The sequence below is a fragment of the Camelus ferus genome, chromosome 22 (genome assembly GCF_009834535.1).
Source record: "Camelus ferus isolate YT-003-E chromosome 22, BCGSAC_Cfer_1.0, whole genome shotgun sequence".
NCBI classification, from domain to species: Eukaryota; Metazoa; Chordata; class Mammalia; order Artiodactyla; family Camelidae; genus Camelus; species Camelus ferus.
This window is the reverse complement of record NC_045717.1, coordinates 9,524,109-9,546,805: the sequence shown is the minus strand read 5'-3', so window position 1 is coordinate 9,546,805 and position 22,697 is coordinate 9,524,109. Positions and strand designations below refer to the sequence as shown.

The 22,697-nt window shown below is 45.0% G+C and overlaps 1 protein-coding gene across 7 annotated transcripts in view; it reads left to right on the top strand.

Annotated features, from left to right (window-relative positions):
• The window catches only part of TENM2 (teneurin transmembrane protein 2), an 892,554-nt gene that overhangs the window by 810,945 nt on the left and 58,912 nt on the right, over window positions 1–22,697 (top strand). For all 7 annotated transcript variants that reach the window (XM_032465127.1, XM_032465128.1, XM_032465131.1 and 4 more), the window contains 4 exons: window positions 6,410–6,620; window positions 10,986–11,105; window positions 13,228–13,489; window positions 14,283–14,550. In XM_032465127.1, coding sequence (XP_032321018.1) covers window positions 6,410–6,620; window positions 10,986–11,105; window positions 13,228–13,489; window positions 14,283–14,550 — 861 coding nt within the window. The remainder of the gene's footprint in view (window positions 1–6,409; window positions 6,621–10,985; window positions 11,106–13,227; window positions 13,490–14,282; window positions 14,551–22,697) is intronic.

The window sequence follows — 22,697 nt, the reverse complement described above, 5'->3', positions numbered from 1 at the left end:
AGAAGATGCAAAAAGAAAGAAGTAGAAATGATTCAGAGGTACCTAGTAGGTTCCTAGTTATTCACAACTGTTCCGAGTGCCTGATGTGGATTCTTTTGTGTAATCCTCCCAACGCTCGGGTGAGGTACCATCACCATCATCATCACCATCATCATCATTACGCCCACTTTGTAAATGAGGAAGGCAGAGCCCAGAGAGGTTGCTTATCTTGCCTAAAGTCAGTCTGTTAGCAAATACGTAAAGCTGCATAATCTTAACTACACACCTTGGTGAATTTTTATGGACATATTCAGCTGTGTAGCCAAGTGAAGAAGGTGATGACCTAGAAAATTCCCAGCACCCGGAAAGTTCCCCTATATTCTTTCCCCACCAATTCCTTCCTATAAAGGTGACTACGATTTTTAACTGTCTACCATAATTGATTACCTTTGCCTGTTCTTGAGCATCCTATAGTGAAACAGTATGTGCTCCTCAGAGCGCATGTTTCAGCCAACCCACTCCGTGGCCTGTTGGCCCAGTGAATGGGGAAGGTAGCTGGGTGGTTGGTGATCTGGAAAGAGTGGGGCTCGTTTTGCACCTCGGAGCTGCTGCCCAATTCCCAGCCCGGTGCTGTGTGCAGGACCAGCAGAGCTGTCCGTGGCACCAGAAGTGAATTGTTGGAGTCGATTTGTGCCACCGTGTCACAAAATAAAACGGAGAAAAGTGAATCTGGATCTTCCTCTGAAGCCTTTAATACCCAAGAAAGCCGGAGAGTTCACACAGGTTGTAGAGGGAGTCACTTACATACCAAGCCGCAGGGAACAAAAGACACCAAAAGCGGGCCAAAATGCTTCCGTCCGGATTCTCCCAGAGCTGCCGGTTTACAAAATCAAAGGGGGAATAAATGAAATAAACCTCCTCTCATTCCTGGAGCCCTTCCCTTCCCTATAGGAGTGATGCAAGGACTTGGGCAGCCTTCCCCAGACAGAAAAGATGTGCGTGTTTCAGCGAACTTGGAAATACCCAGCTGTTTACTGTGGCTTCTCTGTAGCCTCTCCATTTACCCAGGGCTCCCTTCCCCGTGAGCTTAGCTTTCCTAGTAAGTGTTCAATCAAGGCTTTGAGGTTAAGTCTCTTGACTGTTGAGGAGCTCCTTAAAAAGTCCTGCAGAGCGACCTAGGCAGGGGCTGGAAACAGCTGACGCATAGACATACCACCTCGTGCCAGTGGTAAACAGCTGCAAGGCAGTTCGAGTCTCACAGGTAAATTGCGTGGTCCTCAGCAGCCTGCATGGCAGGGCGTGAATTCCCAGGCATCTTGTTTCTCGTGTTGCTTTCCTTTTTCAAATGTTCATTTCAACCAGCCAAATTCCTTCCCAGCTGTAGGAGTAGACAGGGCCTCGGAAGTGATTAACTCTCGTGGCCACTCACACTTCGCTGGTGTGGTGAGTGTCCACTGCCCTGTCCTCAGGCTCCCTTTGGGAAGGAGATATCTCCTCCTTCCGATAATGAAGACGATGAAGGGTGATGATCTCATTGGTTGCCTCTTCCTGCTTTCTCTCCAAAGCTGCAGCTTAGCCACTTGGATAAGTTCCTCAGCTTCTCTGAGCCTCAGTTTCCAACTCTGTAGGATGGGTGATACCATGACAGTGGGGCTAATGCACAGTGTACTGAGTGCTTGCTGCGCCAGGCACTGTTCCAAGTGCTGTATGTGTAGTAATTGCTGTAACCCTCCCAGTGACACTTTCTAACGTTACCCCCTCCATTGTGACATGAGGAAACTGAGGCATGGAGCAGTTAATTGCCCAGGGTCAGCAGATGGGTAGAGTCTGATCTGAGATTCAAACCCAGACACCCCCGTCCAGAGTCTGCAGCTCCAGGGTTCTCTAACTCTGCTTGGTAGGGTTGCCGTAAGGATCTGAATCAAGAATAGATAGAAATCCTGTACAATCTGTAGCATTTATTACTACTATCAATTATTATTAACTTATCACTATTTAAAAACATAGGTTTCTTGCCAAATTGCAACCTACCCAGAGCACAGACCAGTGAATGACTCCAATAAGCGACATGAATTTCATTTGTTTTTGTGTTCAGTTTTCATAAGTGGAAAAAGTGGGAGACTTCAAAGGCTTTCCGGTTATAGTAATACCCAGAGTTCGCGGAACACATACTACATGTCAGACTGATATTATATATACCAGTTCCCCGTCACATAGCCCTATGATATATGTACTGTTGTAACTCAGTTTTAAAGGCGAAGGAATTGAGTTTCGGCAAAGTTGATTGTCTTTCTAAGCTCATGCAGCCAGGGCCTTAGAAGGGATGAACATCAAGCCCAAATCCATCTGATTCCCCAGGCCAGGCTCTTACCTCTGATGCTGAGAAGGCTTTTTTTTTGGCTTTTTTTTTGGCTTTTTTACCTTGGGAATTCCAATCCCAAGGCTTCAGTTTAGCATTCACGGGTTTCTGCTTCTTCACGTTGCCAGAACTGTTACGAAAAATTCTCTCTGATTTTCTTTATCAAAAGCAATACAAAGGATGCCCCACCTACTGTTCCCAGAAAGTTCCCCCACGTCCCTGTTTCTCTGAAATGGCCATTACAACTAGCCTATGACGTATGTGTGTGGAACAGAGCCAGGGCTGTGAGGTAGCGTGTGTTCTGCCAGCAAGCACCTGGAGGATGCTCCGTGCCCACCCCCCCCCCGCACTCACAGAGTGAAGTAAACGAGGACGTTCCTTAAGCAGACGCAGGACAAGGCTGCGAGCCGATTGGGAAGGCCTGGGTCACTTTCCCATGACCGCTGAGTCAGAATGGGCCTCTTCTCAAAAACTCTGCTAGCCTCCCTCACCGGAAGGAAGAAGCCAAGCAGACAAACAAATAAGTAGGCGGATAAATAAAAAAATAAGTCGGCCAGTGTCAGAGGGGGGCTGTGCCGCTTTGGTGCCCCTGCTGAATGGAGACGCGGGCAGCCTCTCAGGTCCTGAACTGGCAATTCAGAACAGTTTGATTGCCTCCTTGATTGTTTGCGGGGTAACTGCTGGATTGTCAGTGACAGGGTAATTTACTGAAGATTGCCATGTCAGACTCCATGCGAGGGGCTTGCTGGCATAAAGATGCGATTCTTATGACTGACAGGCCACTGGAGATTGGAGTGCCAATTTAAAGTTCACGGTGTCGCCCGCAAGTGCTCAGCGGCTGCAGCCCGTAATCACGAAACATGATGAGGTCATTACAGGCGTAACGTATGCCCACACTTAATAACAGACAGGGCCCTAAACGCACAACCTCTGGAGCAGGTAAATGTACATATGTAGGAGGAGATCATTTCTGTCCCTTCCCCCCCCCTTTTTTTTTTTAGCATTTGCCATCTGCTATCGGTCATGTGTTTATAGGACGTCCCCTGCCAGACAAGCCCAGAGTCAACAAAACAGTGGGGGAATTTGAGGTCCACGCTTCTGAAGTAGTCAGAAGCCCAGAACGAGTGGCAGACCAGAGAGGGTCGGGGGAGGAAAATGTTCAGCGCTTAATGGGAAAACCTGCCTTGTTATCATTTGAGCCGGATGTGAGGCCTTCAAGCTCGTTCTGTGGAGTGGGTGGTAAGGGGCTGGGGTTAGGAGAGGGCACGTTCCCAGCTTTGGGAGGGAAAGGACACCAGAGATGGATGGAAGTCCTAATGGGAAGAGGCCTGTAGCCTTAAAGAAATCTATAGTGCTAATCACAGTGGGTTTCTTCTCACCTGAGAAGTTTTCGCAGCGACGGAATGAAGCACAGCCAACATATCTCAGCAGGATATTTTTAAATCCAGAGCAGGCATTCCGTGGTGTCTAGTGAAGGCAGTCCATGGAAGGTGATGGTAAAGGCAAAACACGCTTTTTTCCCCCTATTCTTTTCTTCTTCTCATCCTGCCAAGGGCTCTGGGAGCCACTGGACGATCTGAATGTGGATCTGAAAGGGTACCTGAGCATCATTCTGCTGCTGAGATAGGATTTTTCAGCAGTGTTTCCTTGGTGTGAGGTGTGCAGGGCTCTGGGGGGCACCCGGTTCAGCCAGCACAGTGCGCTGAGGTGTTCAGAGCCTTGACTTTGAAAGTCTCTAAATTTAAAGTGTGCACGCCTGCTCACCCTCCTGTGTCTGCATTTCCAGGAAATTTTGTAAATCTGAATGTGTTACGAGGCACACGAGCAACATTTGCCCATGTGGAAAATGAGAGGCTAGTTTTAGTAATTTAGAGCCGAGCAGAACATGCAACCTCCTAATTTGTTTGTTTGCTAAAAAGAAAGTAATGCATTAAAATCATTGTACATTAATTGCTAAATTACAGTGGAACTTTGGTGAAATTACATATTTCAATTTCATTAGGGGAACCAAACGAAAGGGGTAATGCCAAAAAATTACATTGTAGTAAATTTAAAGCCCGCAGCCAGGCCTCTGATTCAGCGTTCCAGTTCAAGTGTTTGTCAAGTCACAGCTCAGGGTTTGAGAGCATGTTTCTATGATGCTAATTATGGCCCCCAAACACCTCGCTATCAAATCGAAGAGTTGTAAGCAAGTTATTCTCTGAGCTCCTCCACTGTGTGTTCAGTCAATTCCCAGCAGAGTGAATAAGGGTTGGTTAACTAACCCATTCTAATAGGAGTTCCAAGAAGCAACACTGCCCTAAACATTCCCATCCTCAGCCCTAACAGACATGTGAACAATGGGAAGCAGTCATTTATTCATTCAACAAACATTTGTTGAGTGCCTGATTCCATAGTTGGCACTAAGCGAGGCATGAATATAGAAATGAATAAGACATTGTTCTTCTTTTCAAAGAGCTCATTTTCCAGACAGGAAGGCAAGCATACAGAGATAATTAATTCTAGTACAAGGAAATTGGCGTTAACAACAGTTTCTAAAATTTCTTGTACATTAGAGTCACCTGAGAATCATGTTGAAAAGGCAGATTCCGGGACTGGCTCCTGGAGGCTCTCCCTGGGGAGGTCTCGGGTAGGCTCTTGATTCTCCCCATAGGATTCTGAGGCAGAACCGTGCTCTGAGAACCTGTGATTACCTCAGCCAGCCAGGGGCATCGTCAGGAAAGCTTCCTGGAGGAGGCCACAGCTAGCCCGGGTCTTCAAGGATGAGTCCTGGCTGTTTCCTTCACTGTACTGTTAGCCTCATAAGGACAGACACTATCATTCTTTGTTCTTTGTTCCCTGTTTTATCTCCAGAACATGGATGGCACTCAAATACTTGTTGAGTGGTAGTTGAACAGATAGGAATCAGCCCAGGAAAGGGATGGAGGGGCAGAAGTCTAGGCAAGTAAATCGGGATGTTTGAAGTCCCGCAGGAATGCTGGAAGGTAGCACCAGAAGCAACTGAGTGAACTGAGAGCTTGGTTTCTGGGTGCTCAAGCCGAAGCCATTTCTCCACGTTTCCTGGAAGGTGTCAAACTCACCACCTCTGCTTCTCCAGCTGCTCAGCAGTCCCATTCCCTGCTTAGAAGGAGGGGGATGGGATGCTTTTCTCCATTAAATCAAGATGTCAGGAACCCCAAGCATTTTGATGACCTGCACACACATTTAGCACAGGCCCCTGAAATTGTTACCGAAGGCAGGTTCATGTACCCGCCACACCATGAGGCCACACAAATTGAAACATCGAAGTTTGGAGCAGAGAAGGGTTTATTGCAGGGCCGAGCAAGGAGGACGGGGTGGCTCATGCCCAATAAAACCCCAAACTCCCCGGAGGGTTTCAGCAAAGCATATTTAAAGGCCAGACAAGGGAGGGCGGTCACAGGGTACGGTGATCAGCCGTGCACAATTCTCTGGCTGTTGATGAGGTAACAGGACGGTCGACTGTGGATCCCGGGGCATCAGCAGTGAATGTCTAGGGGCCACTTGCTCTCCATCATCAAGTAGTTAATTTCTCCCCTTTGGTGGTGGCTTTTAGCATCTGAAAAACTCAGGAAATATACATGAAGTACCGTTATCTGGGTAATGCGGAGAGGAGCTACAGCAGGGGACAGGCGGAGGGGTCTGACCCTGGAAGGCCCCACAAGGTCCTGCTCTTTAACAAAATCTGGCTATGGGTAATTTTTTGTGCTATGCTGTTGAAAAGCAAAGTGTTTGTTTTTATTACCAGTCACTTAAATAATACTTGCTCATTACAGAAAAAGGAGAAATTCCAGAACAGCATAATAAAGAAAAGGAAGAGAGACGCACTGATCTACTACCTGGCGATAAGCATTTGTCAACGGTTTTCAATTATTTCCTTCCAGTCTGGTTTCCGGCGTGTATGTGTTGGGATTATACTAGGCTTGTTGTATGAAACCTGCCGACTCAGGCCATCGGAAAGGATGGAGATTGTTCGGGACAGAGGTGTTAGCATCTCGAAGCAGCTTTGTGCCGTGAAACCTGCTGACCCTGGCTCTGCTTCTGCCCTTGCAGACGGCCTGGTGGACTGCCTGGACCCTGACTGCTGCCTGCAGTCCGCCTGTCAGAACAGCCTGCTCTGCCGGGGGTCCCGGGACCCCCTGGACATCATTCAGCAGGGCCAGACAGACTCACCCGCAGTCAAGTCCTTCTACGACCGCATCAAGCTCCTGGCCGGCAAAGACAGCACCCACATCATTCCTGGGGACAACCCCTTCAACAGCAGGTAGGCGCCCTTCTGTCCCTGCAGGCGGCCGAGGCCACTGCTTCCCGTCCTGTCGGAGCAGGAGGACATGCTCCTGCTTCTCCCATGGGCCCAGCTGGCCTGGAAACTACCCCCGTGGGAGCAGCTCCCTGTTCTGGTTCACACAAGGCCCCTTCCTCTCTGTGGGCCAAGCTTCAGGGCAGAGCCCTGGTCCCTCTATGGGATTTGGCCACGTGCCACCCAGAACCTGCTGGAGACACCTGTTGATTGCCTGGTTTCTAGATCATATTTATGATCTATTATTTTGCGACTTTTTAAATTTTAAATCTGCCTTTTTAATACCTCTGATTGTGGCTTTTGTTTGATCACAGCGGAAACGTTCATTCATTCATTCCATAGAGTACTTTTGGAAGTGATTATTAACTTGATAACATAACTTGTCATTGGTGACGTCTTGGGGTCAAGGTGATGCCAGTGGCGAGAGTTTACTGAGCACCTATGATGTGCTAGAGACTTAATGCAGGTTGTCTCTGAGCCTCACGGCCACCACCAGCTGCATCTGCTAATTGCCTGCTTTGTGCCAGGCATTTCCCCTCTCACTCCCAAACAGGGTGTGGGGGTAGGGGGCGGCGGAGGGGGTCTCTTGAGTTTACACTTGCTCTCAGTAGCTAATTTGAGGCTTATGAATATCCCAGGGGCAGGTGCTGGATTGATTTTGTAGTCAGCTTGGCTCTGCCCTTCCTCCCAGGACAAGTTAGAACTGTCCCCCCAGAGAAGAAAGCACATGGAAGAGTTGGCTTTGGGACCCGCCCCCACTCCCAGCCCCTTCTGTCTTCCAAGCGCTGTTTGACTCTGAGGGTGGAAGGAAGGAGAGGAGGGGCAAGGGTCTTCAGGCCTGCCTACACATCTCTGATCTCGCTCTGGGTCCGTCTGGGCCCAGATAACGGTGGTGTCTGCAGATATGAGGATGGCAGGTGTGATCTTCTTGAGGGCGCCTCACGCCAGCTCCGTGCCCCTTCCCGTGGAGAAATACGAACTGCTGGTTGGATCCTCTTTCACGAATCCCTAGGAGCCAGGGCCTGGGGTGGAGTGGTCCCAGCCCCCTTATCCCTCCGATGGCCCTCATCATGCCATCTTCCTCTTGGTTCTCTCTACCCTCACTTAGGTCTGGGCAGTTCCAGAAGCATCTCAGGAAATATGCTGCTTAAACAGGCTTCCAGCTGGCGAAGGAAATCCCAGACTTCACTTCTTAGAGGGGCCCTGAACGTTATATGTGATTGTCTGGGTCGCCCTCCTTGTTAGACTTTGGGGAGGAGACATCGTCAGGCCACGACTCAGACTGCGCTCCTCCCTGGGGGAGCCTGGCACGCGTGGGATGGGGAGGGACAGCCAATTAATTCTCTGGCCCCTTTAGAACTCTCTGGGAAGCTTTGCAGCCCCAATTCCTGGCAGCTCTTTGACTATGAGGGTTCTTAACAAGGTCACCTTGGGCCAGCAACTTTAGCCTCTCTTCTGTTCTGGTTTTGACTAAAAATAAAACAGAAAAGAGAAAAATAATCTCAGCCTTTGTCTACTTCAGCCCTGACTTTTCCCCTCCCCTCTCTAGCTGTGTCACATTCGGCAAGTTATTTAACCTCAGAAACTTAATTTTCTTGATTGGTAAAATTAGATTAATGTGTGTAGATTATACTACATACGGTGATGTGCTTTTAATACAAGTAACCCTCAAAAAAAAAAAAAAAAAATGAAAGAAACCACAGATCTCTGACCAAAAAAAAAATATTTTCTCTGCTTGTCAAATCCTAGTTCTGGGACATTCTGTGTAGGTATGCCTCCTTGGAATTATGAACAGAATTCCCATTGCTGGAGTCCCATGCCTGGCCCTTGCATTAGTTCAGAAGCGTTTCAGTGAGGTTGGCATATGGTTTGCTTGTACTGTAAATGCATCTGTCAAAGTCTCCTGCTCTGTTTCAATCAGCTTCCTGTTAACATTTCATTATTTCTACCCTAAATCCAGTAATCTCCCGATAGTCTCTTTTCATATTTTTTCTTCAGCTGTCCCTTAAAAAATCAATCGTATCCTCCTCACTCATAGTTATCACTTCCAGAAGGCACCTGGAGCTCGAGCCAAGGTGTAGATGGGGACTCCAGAATATTTGGTGGGCTATACAGAGCCCCAGAGATTTGGGCAAAAGAAACTCGCTTCAGAGAAAGCTTTTCTGAAGCTTCGGAGGTAGCAATCAGTAGCACCGCCCAGATGAGCCCACGTCCCAGCACGTTGGCGTGGGTCTATAATTCAGAAATGCACAATGTTACTCCAAGACACAGGCTGAAGTTCAGCAAGCATGCGAATTTCAGTGCATTATCCTCTGACAAATAAAGAAGGACAAAGCTAGGCGTAAAAAAGAACTTAATTCAAGACTTCTAAGAAGGCGTTTCCCCCTAGATAATGGCATACAAAAATAACTAAAATGCCTTGATTCCACCACTGTAATTTATAGAGCAGATCTCACTATCTAGATAATGTGATAATTGTTACACATCAGTAATCATAAATAGAAGTGAACTGATAGCGTGTCTTGGCGGAATCTTTTCGACGAATTGACTGCCTAGAGACGATAGGAAGCCAGTTGCGATGAAGAATTAGAAAAATAGAGGGTAGAAATCATGGGCAACCCGCCTCTTCTTATTCCCATGGTACTCCGCAAAATCTCATGCTACAGGAATGATTTAAGAGAAGTAACAGTCATATAAATAAGGAGTTGGGGTGGGGGGAACTCCACTGTGGAATGTTCTCCCAATTTTGTTTTCTCATCACAAGCAGTTTGTACCTTGTGGTCACCAACACACATCACTGGTTTTTAAAATAGTGTCTGGGAAGGCCTGAGAGAAATCTTAGCTTGCGCTAAGATAAGGAAACGGAACTGAACAAAAGAATTATTTTCATAAATTAGTTTTCCACGTTCAAAAGACTCTAGCATTGTGGTTGGAACCAGCTAAAAATGGAACTCATTCGGTAGGCAGTCAGAAAGTAGCAGACAATTAGAGCTGTCAGCGGAACCGTCTAAACCCTCCTGAGATCATCAGAGTTGGAGTTGAAGAGCTGGGGGTATGGCTAATAAAAAGAGGTGCTTGGAGAGATCCTCCCTCCAGTTTCCAGGCCACCTGGGACTGCGGACGTAAGTGCATTCCAAACACTGAGCGGCCCTGGACAAGATTCTGGCAAAGAGCGGGTCAGCTTTATTACCTAGTCCAGATATTGGGCGTATGTCCAGAAACCTGGACGCCTGGGCACCTCTCTGCCTTTGCCCAATTGCCTGGTGGCTTGAAGGCCAACAGTACAGCTGCAGACCTGCCTGGTGGGCTGGAGGCTCAGTGCTAAAAGGGAACTTCTCATCAGCCCATTTCTCCATGAAGTCGAGAGAATTCAGATGAGAGAAGACGCGCGCATTCTCGCTCCGTGGATTTTGGGCAGAATATTGTGGCATCTCTATTGCTTTATGGGATTTTCCAGAAGGAGCTGGTTGAATCCTGGCATCTTTGGGGAAGTTCTGATGACTGTGATCTGGAGAGAAGGGAGCTTTCTCTCACCGTGGAAAAAAGTTGAGTGGGATTTCAACCACCTCTCCCTTCCCCTGCCCTGAATCCTAGTAGCAGGAACTTGATAGAAGAGAAATATACAGTTACATGGAATCCAGCATCCAAGATATTTTTACCAGAAAAAAAAAATCTCCAATATTCTCTTCCCCTCAGGCTGTCATGGATTGTGAGAAATTTTGCTCTTAAAGGGCAACCAAAAAAACAATGCATGTATATATCCCAGCTTCATAAAAAATTTCTATGTGCTCCCCTCCACTCCCTCTGACATCCCAGCCTGGAGGAGAAAAGTAACATTGCCTTCCTCCAAAGCCAAAAAAGGAAATGAGTAGCCAGATGGGGAAGCTCTCACCCGAGGATAATGCTCTCTGCGCCAGGCTAAGTAAGGCACAAACAGGAGTGGTGCAGCCTAGCCTGAGACTAGGGCCAAACGAAAGTCAAGTGATGTCAAGAAATGGGGTGAGGCCAAGGCCAGAGGGAATGTGCACAGGGGACCGCACTGCCCAGCCGAATGAAGATGCTGCCTGTGGACTTCACCCTGGTCTGCTCCTGGGGGAAAGCAGGCACTGAAACATCCCTTTTGCCCACACCCCTCTGTGGGCTGTGATCGAATGAAGCCAGAAGTTCATGTTAGGAAGTCTTCTCCTGGCCTTAGGGACCAGATGAGGATGGAGGGGTGAGGGGGTGGAGGCAGACAGCGGCAATGGGGAAGGGGAATTCAACGCCCCCTCCTTGTCCCCAATATTCTGCCACGTGTGGCTCAAAAGCATGTGTTTCTTTTGCTTTCAGCTTGGTTTCTCTCATCCGAGGCCAAGTAGTAACCACAGATGGGACCCCCCTGATTGGTGTGAACGTGTCTTTTGTCAAGTATCCAAAATACGGCTACACCATCACCCGCCAAGATGGCACGTAAGTAGCTGCGTGGGGCTCCACCTCCTCGGGACTGAGGGTACAGCCCGAGGGACAGATGGTGCTGTTGGCTTGGAACCACGTGGCTCCCCCCTTGTAGACTGGGGGGAGACCCACCAGACCAGACCTCTAGGGAGGATCCCCCCAAAGATATTTCTGCTTTTTGGTATGGCATCAAGAACGGGAAATAACGAGAACAGCCAACCTACGCAGGGCTGCCGCCAGCCATGCTTTTCCCCTGGCAGGTAAATGCTTTCCTCTGTGTGCGCGTGTGTTGGGGGTAAGGTGGGGGTGGGGGCGGATTCCAGAAGGGAAACCAGCTCTTGGACCCTCACTCCTGCTTTAAATCAAAGGCAGTGCAGGGTGACAGGAATCTACATGACACAGTGTCCTGTGGTGAACCCCTTCTGCTTTCATCTGTGGCTTTAGGAGTTGTGTTGTTTCCCCTCCTGTTTTGAGGGAGGTGGGATGTAATCAGAGAAGTCTAATTAAATACATTTAGCCATCACCCTGCTGTGTGAAGGAGGCAGCCTTTCCCTGTTATCTGCTGATTGGAAATGCGCACCCGTCCCGCCCCCACCAAGATGAAAGCTCGCTCCTTTCCTTCATCTGTCGGACATGGAGTTGAAATCTAAAGAAAAAGATAAAAAGAAGAAGAGAAAGCCATGGGAAAGGGAAAACACTCATCCGCCCTGGCCTAAACACACACACACACGCACGCACACTATTATTGCATTCTATTCCAAATGAAAGAGAAAACTGTTCTGTAAATCTGATGCAACACTTTTTCTAAAAAATTGGAGTCTGGAAAAGCATAAACGTACCACGTACTGCGATTCTTGCCTTTCTCTGGTAAAGAATCTGGCCTTATTTCCTGATGTTCTAAGGTAGCCTTGCAGGTAGTTTCAAAAAGTACCAGCCTACAGTAACCCTATCCTTTTATTTCCAAGCCTCTGAAACCCAAAGAAGGCATCTGATGTTTCACATCAAGTTCTCTATTCACTAGATTTCTGGTGTCTCACACTTACATTTCCTTGGACAAATCTAATTATTTTAAAGCTTTAGGACTTTGAGGGTGTACCGTGCAGAGCTATCGTGGCCCTTGTTTGTTCTTAGAAGCTGATGTCGGAGTAGGTTATCACTCCGTGGAGGAGCACGTGCTTAGCATGCATGAGATCCTGGGTTCATTCCCCAGGACCTCCATTAAAAAATGAACAAACATTACCTCCCCCCTAAAAAGAAATTTTTTCTTAATTTAAAATGAAGAAGAAAAGAGCAGGCAGTCTGGAATCAGATGGACCCTGATTTCCAGATGTGCCACTAAAAAAAAGAAAAGGTGCTAAGACAGTATATCTTAAAAGTTTTCATCACAAGAAAAAAAAAATTATAACCATGTGGTGATGAATGGACTTGTGCTCATTCACAATATATACAAATATCAAATTATTATGTCATATACCTGAAACTAATATGTTATATGTCAACTGTTTCTCAAAAAAAAAAAAAAATACACAGGCGGATGAAAAGCAAGCTGTCCTGAGCCCCTCCCTGTGTCCTAGCATGGAGACACTGTAACCACACTATTTATTTGAACACTTCGATTAGCCTAGCACGATGCTACAAGCTTTGCAGCCAGGGTAGGGAAACATTTTCTATGAAGTATAGTATGTATTTTAGGCTTTGCCTGCCACATGCTTCCTGTTACAACCACTCGGCTCCGCGCCGTGGTTTGAAAACAGCTGGAGAGGATACGTGAACGAACAGGCGTGGCTGGTTTTCCAATAAAACCATTTACGGAAACGTGGTGGGCTGGCTTTAGCTCGTGGGCCTAACCTGCTGCCCCCACCCCACCCCACCCCACCCCCGCTCTGAATTCGTCATATTTCATTCTCTCAGCCCCCCTGGGAAGTCGGTGTAATTATTCTCATTTCACATATGAAGAATCTGGGGCTCCGCGTTAGGAACTCGCGCACGGCCACCCCACCAGTAAGCGGCGGCCTTTGGGTTCCAGCCCCGCCCGTCTGCCCCTCCCCGAGCCCACGCCCTCGGGGCGGAGGTCCGAGCACCTGCCTCGTCTGAAGGTGAGTTCCGCTCGCTCATGAGCCCACTTGCCCCTCTCCAGGTTCGACCTGATCGCCAATGGCGGCGCCTCCTTGACGCTGCACTTCGAGCGAGCCCCGTTCATGAGCCAGGAGCGCACCGTGTGGCTGCCCTGGAACAGCTTTTACGCCATGGACACCCTGGTGATGAAGACGGAGGAGAACTCCATCCCTAGCTGTGACCTCAGTGGCTTTGTCCGGCCGGATCCAATCATCATCTCCTCCCCACTGTCCACCTTCTTCAGCGCTGCCCCAGGGCAGAATCCCATCGTGCCTGAGACCCAGGTAGGGGCAGCGGGGACCCGGGATAGGACTCTGAACACTGCCCTGACCCAGACGGGCTGGCCCCCTCCCTCCCACCACCTCTCTCTCTCCCTGGGTGGGACAGAAGCTAATATGAAGGGGGAAGGACAAAAAGGAAAAACACAGTAGAATTTATAGTTACTGGACGGAAAACTGAATCTCTCCTGGACGTTCCAGATGTTTCCAGATAGTTGTTCAAGACTTTGGCAGTCACGGGCGCTTTTAATAGAATAAAAACAATATGCATGTGTGCAACCCACCTGCAAATCACTTTTTGTTCCTGTTAGTCACAGAGATACAGGATAAGAGGAGCTTTAATGATCTACATCGGTGTTACGACAGAGGGCATATTACATTATTGCCTCCCTGTTGCTTTATACCAATTGTCAGTGGAAGTTGCAGGTTCGTATAATTGCAGCCTCTTGTGGCCTCCTCGCATGCAACTAGCAATAAAGCCTGCTGTTCTTATTTACATCTTTTGCCAACAGTGTGGTTTTTAAAAAGGAACACAAAACAGTGACCAAGAATAATTATTAATCCAAAAATCATAACCTCAGCCCCTTCACTCCATAGTGTAGAATACAGTTTTGGTGGTGGTCTTAATTTTTTTTCTCGTTCTCACATACACGGGAAGTGGTTCTTGCGCCCCACGTTAGGCGTGATGCTTGGGTGAGGGTGGCAGCAGGTGGGGAGCCTCCAGGAGGGCTGCAAGCAGCCCAGCCACCTGGGTGGGGGGCGGTTGATGCCACGGACCCACCTTGTGTTCCCTCTCCAGGTTCTTCATGAAGAAATTGAGCTCCCTGGTTCTACTGTGAAGCTTCGATACCTGAGCTCCAGGACCGCAGGCTACAAGTCGCTGCTGAAGATCACCATGACCCAGTCCACGGTGCCCCTGAACCTCATCAAGGTTCATCTGATGGTGGCCGTAGAGGGGCACCTCTTCCAGAAGTCGTTCCAAGCCTCTCCCAACCTGGCCTACACCTTCATCTGGGACAAGACGGATGCCTACGGCCAAAGGGTATACGGACTCTCGGATGCTGTTGGTATGTTTCAGTTTCAATCCCTTCTTGATTCCTGGATTTAATCAAGCATTAAGTCAGCGGGTGTTTATGGCGTTCCTAGCATATGCCAAGCACTAGTCTAGTAGATAGGGACGAAGTGGTCCATGAGGTAGATAAGAGTCGTCTTCCGCGGACCTTCTGTTCTAGTGGAGGATCAAGATAATAAATACAGACTGGACAAGAAAATACCAAGCAGTGATAAGTGCTAATACGAAAATAAAATCAAGTGATACGTACTGGGGAGGCGGGGCACCTGTGAGCGAACGTTCAGGGGAGGCTTCTCAGCTGGTGACGTTTAAACAGAGGCTTGAAGGAAAAGGGGCCATGTGAAAGTCAGGCAGAGGGCATCCTTTTCCCGGTAGAGAGAGAGAAGAGCGAGTTGTTTCTTGAAGGACAAAGATAGGCTGGCATGGCTGGAATGCAGCGGACAGGGGACTATTTGAGAGCGGGGAGAGCGGTGGCAGGGGCCGGACCGCGTTCCAGAGAGAGCGCCTGCAGGTGGCACGGAGCGCACCGTGAGAACCAGGGACTGCAGCCGCAGCGTGGGTCGGAAAGCGCGTGCCGTGCGTCAGGCTTTGCCTCCAAGGGAGGCATGTGATTCCCCGCTTGTGGACCACCCCTGTAAGAGGAGGGTCCTGCGGCTGTCAGTCTGGGCAGACTTGTGGACTGTGTGGAGTGGTATCGCCCTACCTGGTATATTCTCCTGCTTGCAGAAAGCTGCCTGGGATTAATTAAAATCCAGAATCCTGTATTTTCTTAGCCAATAAGCTTGTGGTTTTCGAGAACTGTAATAAGTTCCCAGAATAAGAAACCAGCCAGCTCAGACATGGTCACTGTAATCGGCAGCCAGCGTTTATCAGACGCTCTCTTGGTGGAGAGCATTGTGCTAAATCCTCTATCTTGGGTAAGCTCTCAATAACTCTTATCAAATAGGCACTCTCGTGACTCCCATTGTGCAGATGGGACAGGGGGAGGGGGTAAGAAAGTTGCCTAAAGTCACACACTTAGCAGGTTACACGTGCTCTGTAACATGGCCCTGGGGCTCTGCTTCATCAGTGAGTGGAGTTAATAACCGAAAGATAGCAGTAAGTTATTGGAGTAACTAGTGCCTTCAGTATAAACAGTGGCTAATTTTTAAAATATTATACCAGGCTTTAGTTACTATCAAAATGTTAGCCAACATCAAAAAGTAGACTAGATATTATAATGCACCCCCATGTGCTCCAGCTTCTACCATTATCAGCACATCTTGTTGAATGTTGTTTCTTCCAAAACTTTATCCACTCCCCTGCCTCCCATATTTTTCTGAAGCAAGTCCCAGACATCACATTATTTCATTCGTAATATACATCAGAATGTATCTCTAAAAAAAACACTTTAAAAGCATAACAGCATCATTGTCACAACAAAGAAACACAATGATTTCTTATGAAATAGCCAATCATGGTTCAATATTTCGGTTGCCTTTTGATTATCACAAAATAGTAGTACTTTATTTGTTTGAATCAGAATTCAAATAAGTTCCACCTTTTATAGTGGGTTGATTTCTATTTTTTTGTTGTTGTTGTTATTATTGTATATGTTTTAGGTACACAGCATTTTTTAAAGTATTTTTATTGAAGTACAGTCAGTTTACAATATTGTGTCCATTGCTGGTGTACAGCACAGTGCTTCAGTCATACAGGAACATCCATATATTCATTTTCATATTCTTTTAAACCGTAAGTTACTACCAGATATTGAATATAGCTCCCTGTGCTGTACGGCGTAAGTTTGTTGTTCATCGGATTTTGTGAGAATCCTCCTGTATTTCGAAGTGAGAGACACTCTGCCAGTGTTCAGTGGGTGTTCTGTGTGGTTCAGTGGGTTTGTAGATGTAATTCTTGATGTATTTGTGGGAGAGGGCGAGCTGTGAGTCTCTCTATTCTTCCATCTTGGATCCTTCTGGTACACAGCATTATAATTCAACATCTATATACGCTGCAAAGTAATCACCTCCTCTAGTCTGGTTACCGTCTATCATGATACAGTTGACCCCCTTCACCTGTTTTGGCCACCCTCCAACCTTCCCCTCTGGTAACCACTGGTCTGATCTCTGTATCTCTGAGTTTGTTAATTATTTTGTTTGTTTATTTGTTTTGTTTTTTTTACATTCCACATGAGTGAAAGCATTCATCTTTCTCTTTTTGAGTTATTTCATTTAGCATAATGACCTCAAGGTCCATCCATGCTGTCACAAATGGCAGGATTTCATTCTTTTCATGACTGAGTAGTATTCCATTGTCTATATATACCACAGTTTCCTTATTCATCCATCAGTGGACTCTCAGGTTGTTTCCATTTCTTGTTCCTGATCTTAGAGGGAAAGCTTTCAACCTTTTACCATTGAGTATGATGTTAGCTGTGGGCTTGTCCTATGTGGCCTTTATTTTGTTGAGTTGGGTTTTTTCTGTGCCTATATTGTTAAGAGTTTTGGGGGGTTTTTTGGGGTTTTTTTGTTTTTTTTTATGAATGGAGTTGAATTTTATCAGATGCTTTTTCTGAATCTCTTGAGAGGACCGTATCATTTTTTTTCTTTCGTTCTGTTGATTGGATGTATCACATTGATTGATTTGCATATGTTGAACCATTCTTGCATCCAGGGACAAATTCCACTTGACCATGGTGTACAGTCATTTTAATATGCTGCTGAATTCATTCTGCTAGTATTTTATTGAGGATTTTTGCATTCGTATTTATCAGGAATACTGGCCTATGGTTTTCTTTTCTAGTAGTGTCCTTTTCTGGTTTTGTATCAGGGTGTGATGCTGGCCTTGTAAAATGAGGCTGGGGGAGTGTTCCCTCCTCTTCTGATGTTTTTGAAAGAGTCTGAGAAGGATTGGTGTTGATTCTTCCTAAAATGTTTGGGAAAATTTACCAGTGAAGCAACCTGGAAGATTTCTGATAACTGATTCAGTCCCCTTATGAGTAATGGGTCTGTGCAGACTTTCTGTTTCTTCCTGACGCAGTCTCGGTCAGTTATATGTCTTTGAGAACTTTTCCATTTCTTCTCGGTTGTTCAGTTTGTTGGCGTGTAAGTGTTCAGAGGAGCCTCTTACGATCCTTTGTACTTCTGTAGTATAAATTGTGGAGTGTCCTTCTGCATTTATCATTTTGTTGATTCAGGTCCTCTCTCTTTTTTCCTTAGTCTCATTAAGGGTTTGTCAGTTTTGTTGATGTTTTTGAAGAACCAGTTGTTAGTGTGCTTGGTCTTGTCTGTTGTTTTTCCATTTTCATTTATACTGTAATCTTTACTATTTCATTTATTCTGCTAACTTTGGGCTCACTTTGTTCTTTTTCTAGTTCTGTAAGACATAGAATTAGATTGTTTATTTGGGATCTTTCTTGTTCTTAATGTAGGTCCTTATTGCTGTAAACGTCCCTCTTAGAACTGCTTTTGATACGTGCCAGGAGTTTTGGTATTTGTGTTTCCCTTTTAACTTGTCTCTTTTTATTTCCCCTTTAATTTCTTCTTTCATCTGTTGGTTATCCACGAGAGTGTTTTTTAATTTCCATATATTTTTTAATTTTCCAGTTTCTTGTGATCGATGTCTAGTTTGATGTATTGTGGTCAGAGAAGATGCTCCCTATGATGTTAATCTTGAATTTGAGAAGACTTCTTTTGTGCCCTAACATATGGTCTGTCCTAGGAAATATTCCATGTGCACTTGAGAAGAGTGTATATTCTACCTTTGTTGGACAGAATGTTCTGTGTACGTTTGTTAGGTCCATTTGTTCTATAGTGTTGTTCAAATCTGCTGTTTCCTTTATGATTTTCTGTCTGTATGATTTATCCATTTTTGAGAGTGGGATGTTAAAGTCCCCAACTTTATTGTGCCATCGTCTGTTTCTCCTTTTAGCTCTGTTAGTTTGTGCTTTGCGTATTCAGGTGCTCCAATGTTGGGTGCATGAATATTTATAATTATTATATCTTCTTGATGTATTGACCCCTTTGCCATATTATAAAGACCTTCTTTGTCTCTTTTTAATATTTTTAGTTTAAAATCTATTTTGTCTGATATAAATATAGCTACCCCTGCTTTTTCTTGGGGGAAGGGGACAGTTACCATTTGCGTGAAAGCTTAAAACATCTTTTTCCATCCCTTCATTCTCAATCTGTATGGGTCCTTAAGTCTATAGTGACTCTCTTATAGGCATCGTATCATTGGATATTGTTTGTCTGCTTTATTCATGTGGCCATTCCATGTCTTTTGATTGGAGAATTTATCTATTTATATTTAAATTCATTATTAATAGGTAGGGACTTAGTATTGCCATTTTGTTCTTTGTTTTCTGACTCTTTTGTAGATCTGCTGTTTTTTCTTTTTTCTTTCTTTCTTTTTTCTTGTTTTGCTGTCTTTTTGTTTCAGTTACTTTGAATTCTTTATTATGTTCTTTTGTATAATTACTACATATTTTTCCCTTGTGGTTACTATGAATCCAAATAAGATCCACTTTGTGTAATTAGTTGATTTCTCTTAAGTTATTTAATGTATGGTTTTCCCTTCCATTTCTTACTCTTTTTTTTAGGTTTTATGATTTATTTGTTGAAGAAATAACCTAAAACCTTTATTGTTTATCTGTAGCATTTCCCATAGTCCAGTTTGTTTTCCGATTGCACACCTATGACTGTTACACATTTTCCTCTGTTCTGTGTCTCCTGTAAATTGATAGTTGAATCTTGAGGCTTTTAAGTTCAGATTTGATTTATTTTGATCTATACAGACTTTTCTTGAGGTATAATTGACATATAACAAATATACAACATAATGATTTGATGTTTGTATATATTGTAAAATGATGACTACAGTAAATCTCGTTAGCATCTGTCACAGTGCATAATTACAAAATTTCTTTCTTGTGATGAGAACTTCTAAGATTTACTCTCTTAGAAACTTTCAAATTACAATATAGTATTATTAACTATAGTCACCATGTGGCACATTACATCCTGTAACATTGGTTATTTTTAACTGAAAGTTTGTACCTTTGGATTCTCTTCACCTGTTTGGTCCACCCCCCCCACCCCACCCCCTGCCTCTGGCAACCACTAACCTGTTCTCTGTATATGAGCTTGGTTTACATGTTGTTGTTTGGGGGTTTTTTGGTTTATTTGTCTTTTATATCCACATATAGGTGAGATTATTCAGTATTTGTCTTTCTTTGTCTGACTTATTTCACTTAGCATAATGCCCTCAATGACCACCCATGTTGTCACCAGTGGCAAGATTTTATTATTTTTTATGGCTGAATAATATTCCATTGACTATATACCACATCTTTTTTTATCCAGTCATCTGTCAGTGGACACCTTGGTTGTTTCTGTATCTTGGCTATTGTAAATAATGCTGCAGTGAACACAAGGCTGCCTGATCTTTTCAGGTTACTGTTTTTGTTTTCTTCAGGTAGATACCAAGAAGTGGAATTGCTAGGTCATATGGTAGTTTTATTTTTAAGTTTTTGAGAAGCCTCCATACTGGTTTCCATTGTGGCTGCCCTGATTTACATTCTCACCAACGGTGCACAAGGGTTCCCTTTACACCCTCACATACACTTGTTGTGTCTTGTCTTTTTGATGGTAGCCATTCTAACAGCTGTGAGGTGATACCCCATGATGGGCTTGAGTTGCATTTTCCTGAAGATTGGTGATGCTGAGCATCTTTTCACGTACTGTTGGCTTTCTGTATGTCTTCTTTGGATAGATACCTGTTCAGTTCCTTTGCCCATTTTTAACTGGGCTCTTTGTTTTTTGGCTGTCAAGTTGTATGAGTTCTCTATATACTTTGGACATTAACCCCTTATCAGATACATGATTTGGAAATACTTTTTCCCGTTCAGTAGGTTGCCTTCTCATTTTGTGGATGGTTTCCTCTGCTGTGCAGAAGCTTTTTAGTTTGATGTAGCCCCACTTGTTGCTTTTTGCTTTTGTTGCTTTTGCTTTGGGTGTCATACTCAAAAAATCACTGCCAAGACCTGTGTCAAGGAGCTTACTGCCTGTGTTTTCCTATAGGAGCTCTATGGTTTCAAGTCTTATGTTTAAGTTTCTAATCCATTTGAGTTAGTTTTTGTGAGTGGTATAGGGTGGTCCAGTGCTTGTTTTTTGCGCATGGCTGTCCAATTTTCCCAACACCATTTATTGAAGAAAATGTGTACTTTCTCCATTGTATATTTCTTAGCTCCTTTGTCGGAAATTAGTTGGCTGTGTAAGCTTAGGTTTATTTCTGGGCTCTCGCTTCTGTACCACTGATTCATGTGTCTGTTTTTATGCTGACACCATAGTGTTTTGAATACTGTAGCTCTGTAATATAGTTTGAAAACTGGGAATGTGATGCCTCCAGCTTTGTTCTTCTATCTCAAAATTGCTTTGGCTCTTCAAGGTTTTGTGGTTCCATACAAATTTAAGGAATGTTTGTTCTGTTTCTGTGAAAAATATACCATTGGCATTTTGATAGGGATTGTACTGAATCTTCTTGGGGTAGTATAGACATTTTTACGATGTTAATTCTTCCAATCCGTAAGCATGGAGCGTCTTTCCATTGATTTTTGTCTCCTCCAATTTCTTTCATCAGTTTCTTATAGTTTTCAGTGTACTGGTCTTTCTCCTCCTTAGTTAAATTTATTCCTAGGTATTTTATTCTTTGGGGTTTTGTTTGTTTGTTTGTTTGTTTTAGGCAGAGCAGCTTGATTGGTGGTGATGTCTTCCTCCATCAGGAGGCACCTAATGTCAGCTTGTCAGTTCTCTTGTGATTTCGGCACATTGACGCTCGTTGCCTGGGTTCATCAGGTCATTAGGGATTGCGAAATAATACTGTAATTCTGTCACTGCTTCTTTATTTACTAGCTGGAATACTTTATTTATATAGAGATACTCTCATCAACTACTTGGTTATTTGAGGTACAATTCAAATGAGAACGAAAGGACAAATGCCTGATTCCTTCCCTTTATTTACTCGTTTCCAATGTAGTAAGTTGGCTGTCTGATATCCTCTACTGGTAGCAAGCTGGTGTTTTTTAAATACCATTTTCAACTCATAGAATGAAGTACCATTAATATATCCTTTGAAGTTATTATCTTTACTAATGGTCAGATGGTCCCATCATTGGTCAATGAAAGCCTCTTCAAGCTGACTCCCAAATTCTTTTGACACGGCCCTAGCACATTTTGTTTCCTCCTTAGCTATGCGACGTGGTAAAACGGCCTTGTCCATTTCTTGTTCTAGCCATTTTTTCAAGGAGTCCTGATTCCTTTTAATGAGAAATAGTATTTCAAGGCCACAAACCCGACACCAGCAATTCTTTTTGCTGCTGAGTTGGTCATTGTTTCTTGGAATTTTCAGAGAGGCAAGCTAGGAAATACATGGGGTTTTTTGTTGGTTTTTTTTTTTTAAAGATAAGGTATACCCTTCGTTCGTCTCGACACTCCTTTATCTCAGGATTTAAAAGAAGCGACAGAGAATCCCCAAAGGTGACACACATAGTTAAGAACTTAATGTAGTAGAAGCAGCAGTAATAACAATGCCTCATATTTCTAAAGCAGCGTTCCAATTAAAAATGTGTGGCATCTCGGCATTCTGTCTCATCCATCCTTACGACATCTCTGTGAGAAATCGAGGCTTCACCCGCTCTGTTTTACACATGGGGAAGGTGGAGCCACGCAGAAGTGTGAGCTGGAACAGAAGCGGGACTAAAGCCCCTCATCTCCCGCCTCCTCTCCTGTTTGTCCATATGTGGTAAAAGCAGGATTTTTTATAGTTTCTGGATTCTGTTCCCCACTGACTTGCCACAGAATTGGCAGGCTTTGTGCCATGCCTGCCTCACTTGGAATCCTCTAGAATCCTGCGTGAATGTACAAAGTGCCTTAACTCACACGAGCAGTTGCCTCCAGAATCTCGTCATAAATGAGCCACTAAGCTTCAATAGGTCTTTTCTCCTAGTGAGTGAAAATAAATAACGCAAAATACAGCGAAGGCTTGCCGTGAACAGCAGGCTGAGGGAAACCGTCCCCTGTCCATCTCTAAAGGAGCCTTGTGTTCGGTCTTTAAATGATTCATCACTTCCCTCCCCATCACTGGGGTCATTTTTGGAAGCCA